The sequence below is a fragment of the Hemitrygon akajei genome, chromosome 18, assembly GCF_048418815.1.
Source record: "Hemitrygon akajei chromosome 18, sHemAka1.3, whole genome shotgun sequence".
In the NCBI taxonomy this organism is placed as follows: domain Eukaryota; kingdom Metazoa; phylum Chordata; class Chondrichthyes; order Myliobatiformes; family Dasyatidae; genus Hemitrygon; species Hemitrygon akajei.
In genome coordinates this window covers 17,323,690-17,329,452 of record NC_133141.1, presented here as the reverse complement: position 1 = coordinate 17,329,452, position 5,763 = coordinate 17,323,690, and the positions used below count along the sequence as shown (strand labels likewise).

At 43.0% G+C, this 5,763-nt stretch overlaps 1 protein-coding gene across 1 annotated transcript; it reads right to left on the bottom strand.

Annotated features, from left to right (window-relative positions):
* Positions 1-1,032: 1,032 nt before the first annotated feature.
* LOC140741155 (tubulin alpha-1C chain) lies at positions 1,033-3,876 on the bottom strand. Its single transcript, XM_073071000.1, has 4 exons — positions 3,720-3,876; positions 2,433-2,655; positions 2,193-2,341; positions 1,033-2,105 (listed from the first exon to the last, which is right to left on the bottom strand). Exons 1-4 carry the CDS (start codon positions 3,720-3,722, stop codon positions 1,131-1,133), a joined length of 1,350 nt encoding a protein of 449 aa, XP_072927101.1. The 5' UTR covers positions 3,723-3,876; the 3' UTR covers positions 1,033-1,130.
* Positions 3,877-5,763: the final 1,887 nt, after the last annotated feature.

The window sequence follows — 5,763 nt, the reverse complement described above, 5'->3', positions numbered from 1 at the left end:
ACATTTGTATGTACAGTATATGCAACAAGGAATTGGTCATCCCTTTTCCAGATGAGCTGGTAATTTAAGTTTACTGTTTATATTTTAGTTTAAAATATTTACTAAAATGCCTCTGGTTTACTGACCCTGAGCAAGTTTTTGTGGAAACTGAAGTGTTACTTCTATCCCACATCAGAGAACTTACTAAAATAGCAATGTTACTTAATTTTACTACCCCAGATTCCCTAACAATACTTTGCTGCTGCAGGTGAACAATCAGTTCAGGTTAAAATTCATTAAGCAAAGATGGAAGATTCAGAATTGGAATGAAAGGCAAGGGAATTTTCAATGAATAATCTCTAGTTGTGCACTCAGTGCTACAATTACCTTCATCCATCTGCACCAACAGGATAGAAAAAATCTTGGATATTTTGAAATCATAATGGAAATGCCTCCTCTGCAGGATCCATCTGAAACTGGTCACTTTCATGATTCTGTAGTCTTACTTTGTGTATTTACAACTAAAACCATAAACAGATTATCCTTGGTTTAGAGATGCATTTAGTAACTTTCAAGTCCAATTTAGTTTTAATAGCAAATGATTTTAGGTGACCAATTCATCTGGACACTGCAATGTAGACAATTTTCATCTTAATAGTCCTGTTTTAAGTTCTGGCTTTAAATGGATTATAATAGTACAGCACAGGAACAGGCCCTCCAGTAAAATCTCATGTCAGTAGAGTAACATCCTACAATAAATCCTACCTTCCTGCACATGACTCCCATCCAAAAGCCCTTGGAATTATTACATCTAGTTCTACCACTACCCCAGTGAGATTCAGGCATCTACCCTTTAATGTAATTTCACTGTACACACCCCACCCAAAACCATTCAACTTTTTAACCCTGGAATATAGATTTATGGCCATCTACTCTATGCCTCTTTATAGAAACCATATTCTTTCATCCATATAAACCTCAATGATTCCTCCCACAGCCAGCAAATAAACTCAAGTTAATTAAGTGTTTCCATTGAGTGATTCTACACCAGTATTTAGCTCAGAACTTCAACTTTTATTGGAGGTTTCACAGAACAAAGGCACGAATTAGAACAAAATAAAACAAAACAGGACATTAGTTTTAACTAGGATCTAATATTCTTCTCCTTCCTCTTCACCATCAGCACTGTCAGCACCCACTTCTTCATAATCCTTCTCCAGGGCAGCCATATCTTCACGAGCTTCTGAGAATTCTCCTTCCTCCATACCCTCACCAACATACCAATGAACAAAGGCACGCTTGGCATACATCAGATCAAACTTGTGGTCCAGGCGAGCCCAGGCTTCAGCAACAGCTGTGGTGTTACTCAGCATGCACACAGCACGCTGTACTTTAGCCAGGTCACCTCCAGGGACCACAGTGGGAGGCTGGTAGTTGATGCCAACCTTGAAACCAGTTGGACACCAATCCACAAACTGGATGGTACGTTTGGTTTTGATAGTAGCAATGGCTGCATTGACATCTTTTGGCACAACATCACCACGATAAAGGAGGCAGCAGGCCATGTACTTGCCATGGCGAGGGTCACATTTGACCATCTGGTTAGCTGGCTCAAAGCAAGCATTGGTGATCTCTGCTACTGTCAGCTGCTCATGGTAGGCTTTCTCAGCAGAAATAACTGGGGCATAGGTGGCCAATGGGAAATGGATACGGGGATATGGCACCAAGTTGGTCTGGAACTCTGTCAGATCAACATTCAGGGCACCATCAAAGCGGAGGGAGGCAGTGATGGAGGACACTATCTGGCTAATGAGGCGGTTCAGATTGGTGTAAGTGGGTCGCTCAATGTCAAGGTTTCTGCGGCAGATGTCATAGATGGCTTCATTGTCAACCATGAAAGCACAATCTGAGTGCTCCAGGGTGGTGTGGGTGGTTAGGATGGAATTGTAGGGCTCTACTACAGCTGTAGACACTTGGGGAGCTGGGTAGATGGAGAATTCAAGCTTGGATTTCTTGCCATAGTCAACTGACAGGCGCTCCATCAGCAAGGATGTAAAGCCAGAGCCAGTGCCACCACCGAAGCTGTGGAAGACCAGGAAGCCCTGGAGACCTGTGCATTGGTCAGCCTGTGGAAGACAAGGGCACATTTAGTCATCTGCATCCAAATACACTCCAGCACAAGCACATTTCCAGACATCAGCACAAATACCTACCAATTTGCGGATTCTGTCCAGAACCAGGTCAATGATCTCCTTGCCAATTGTGTAATGGCCACGGGCATAGTTATTGGCTGCATCTTCTTTCCCAGTAATGAGTTGCTCAGGATGGAAGAGCTGGCGGTAAGTACCAGTACGAACCTCATCTGCAGAGGAAGCAAGGTTTTTTTTCAATCTCAGTCACGCATTATTATTATTAAATGAATAGGAATGATGGAATAAGCAAATGGCACCTACCTATCACAGTTGGTTCCAGGTCTACAAACACAGCTCGGGGAACATGCTTTCCTGCTCCTGTCTCACTGAAGAATGTGTTGAAGGAATCATCTCCACCTCCAATGGTCTTGTCACTGGGCATTTGGCCATCAGGCTGGATGCCATGTTCCAAGCAGTACAGCTCCCAGCAGGCATTGCCAATCTGGACACCTGCCTGGCCAACGTGGATACTGATACACTCACGCTGTGGAAATACAAGAGAAAAGTGTTAACTTGCATATTCCAGATTGTTTTATTTGAAGCTGGCCCAAACAAAACTGGAAAATCCAATTAAAGTCAAGTTAACTAAAAGCCAAAGAAAACACTATTGGGAAAAACAACAAACTTAATTAACTGCAAATACAAAGTAATCCAAGCCAATTTTATGTCACAATAGTTGAATTAATAATATGCAGCATTGCTAATAGCAGACAGGGAAAGGAAGCAAACTGGGGGTGGGAGTAGCTAAGAGCTGGGCTCACAAAGAAAATTCCCTGCAGGGTTCTAGGCAACCAAACCTTTGATCTAAAGAGCCAATGCGACTAAACAGAGCGAAAAAGAAACTTCTCCCTGTAGATCGAGGTTAGTTCTCATGATCTCATCAGTTGCCAAATCATCAGCCATGTGACCGGTTGCCAATTACATCATCCCCTCCAGATAAGGACATCTTCAAGCGGAACAAAACTAGCCAAACGCTAGATTACAACTAGTAATTAGGTCGTAGCCATTGACTACTATCACAAAAAAAATAGTGATTGCCAGTCAACCAACGCCGGGAATAGACCAGTGGGCATAACGGCTTTTTTTTGAAGTGCGGCGGCAGTTGGCCTCGTGGCCAATCAGCGCGCTGCTAAATCGCCGCCTCGTGCTCGGTCCAACGGCAACCGTCACAGCGCGCCACCATCTTAACATCCGACAAGGAAAAAGGGGCGCATCAACTTTTTCGGAGACCCTTAAAAAAATCTTTTTGTATTAAAACCAACACAAACTCAGTTTCTCTCCCACCCCTTCATTCTCCACCCCCTTGGTTGCACCAATTTTTTAAAAAAATTTATTGCTCACGGTAACCGTTAACGACCGAAAGGCGGGAAAAACAGAAGACGAGACAAGGGACGGGAGATTGAAAGGGGAAAAATGGATAAGTGAAATTTCAAATTCAAGTTAAGTAAAGATAACCTTAGGAGGGAGGGTCCGATTATAATGATTGAAACCAAAAGTCAGCCGCTTAAAATTATTTTCCCACTATATTACGAATGCAAAAAGACTCACCATATTGTTTCGTGCTTTAAGCTTCTTTCAAATTTCAAGAAAATGTCGACTTGATGGCCGTTACGGAGCAGCTTCTTCTCTTACAAACTGACCGCAATGAGTCGCTGTAAGAGATCTCTGTTTCTTCCGTGCGGGTGCGGCTACTTTAATAGGGATTGTGACGTCACATAATAGGTGGGCGGGCAATAATTTTAGGTGGGGCAAACGAGGCTTGACTGACAGGCGCGCTCTCGGCGGGGCGCGGCGCAATTGGTCATCTCATCACATTTTAAACAAAAATTACTCGAAAAGGAAATGTGGCATCTTGTGAAGAACCGCTTTGGAAAAGGCGCAGCTCCCCTCACTGCATGCTGGTGCTGCTGCAGTACAGTATCAATTAAGCGCCAAGATCCCAGAAACAGATAATTTACCTCAAAACTTCCGCCAAAAGCACGAGATTATTTACAACACGTTTTACATCATCTTTACTGCTAAATATTCAAAATAGTTAACCTTTTTAGTTTACATCTTGCACTTTTAATCTATTAGGCTTTTGTAAATTTATTAGTGGTAACATGTAAAACAAACGTTTAATAGCCATGGATTTTTCCATTAAAATAGCAGAGCAGACTCGATAGGGTGAATGGCATAATTCAGAATCAGAATCAGACTTTCATCGCCAAGTACCTATGCACATACAAGGAATTTACTTCCGGCAGATGTTGTCTCTCTGCTCATAACAATAATAATGATAAATATAAATATAAATGAAAATATAAATTTACATTTATGTAAATTTATGTACATACAGGTAGTGCAATCCAAGTAATAGTTAGCTGTCTTATGGTCTTCTCCTGGTATTTTGTTTAATAAACATACTTTCAGACTTTAGGTGACTGAGTCCATCAGGAAAACTTCCTAAATGTTTTGTTGTAATTTCCCAGTTTAAGAAGCACAAGAAACTTGGAGCAGAAGTTGACCACTTGTGCCTTCACACATGTACCTCCATATATGATACTCTGCCCCAGGCTTCAATTCCTTACAAAATGCTGGAAGAGTCAACAAGTCAGCGGGGAATAAACAGTTGACGTCTCGGGCCAAGAGCCGTCATCAAGACTGGAAAGGAAGGAGGAAGAAGCCAGAATAAGAAGGTGGAAGGGAGGGGAAAGCGTACATATTGGCAAATGATAGGTGAGGGGAAATAGTGGGTAGGTGAGGGAAAGGGGAAATGGAATGAGAGGCACAGAGATGATTATTTTATTATCTCTGGAATGAGAGGCACAGGGATACAATGTGGAATAAGTCCTTCCAGTCCTTCAACCCCCCGCCCCCCCAATTAACGCTGGCCCAATCACGGGACAGTTTACAATGACCAACTAACCTACTAAACAGTACTGTACATCTTTGTACTGTGGGAGGAAACCAGAGCACTCGGAGGAAACCCACACATTCCACAGGGAATACAGAGGAAACACACGCATTTCCACAGGGACTGCAGGCTCCTTACAGATGACGTCGGAATTGAACTCCGGGTTCTGAGCTGTAATAGTGGCACAAAGGTAAAGGGCTGGAGAGGAAGGAATCTGATAGGAGAGGAGACTGGACCATGGGAGAAATGGAAGGAGGATAGGAACCAGAGGGGGTGATAGGCAGGTGAGGAGAAGAGAAGGGGTAAGAGGGGAGCCAGAATGGGAAATGGAAAAAGGGGGAAGGGGGAGAGACTGACCTTGTCCAGGTTTGACATCTTTCCATCATAAGAAATGGGGATGTTCACCTTTTCTGCACATTCTTGTGCTTATCTAAGTTTCTTCTATATGTCTCTGTTGTATCTGCCTCTACCAACACCCCAGGCAGTGCATTACAGGCACCCACCATTCTTTGTATAAAAAAACTTCCCCTGCACATTTCCTTTGAACTTGCCCCTCCCCACACCTTCACCTTAAACATGTGCCCACTGGTACTGTATTAGACAATTCAACCCTGGGATAAAGATACTAGCTGTATCTGTGCCTCTCATTAGATTATAAACTTATACCAGGTCTCTCCTCATTTTCCGCTGCTACAG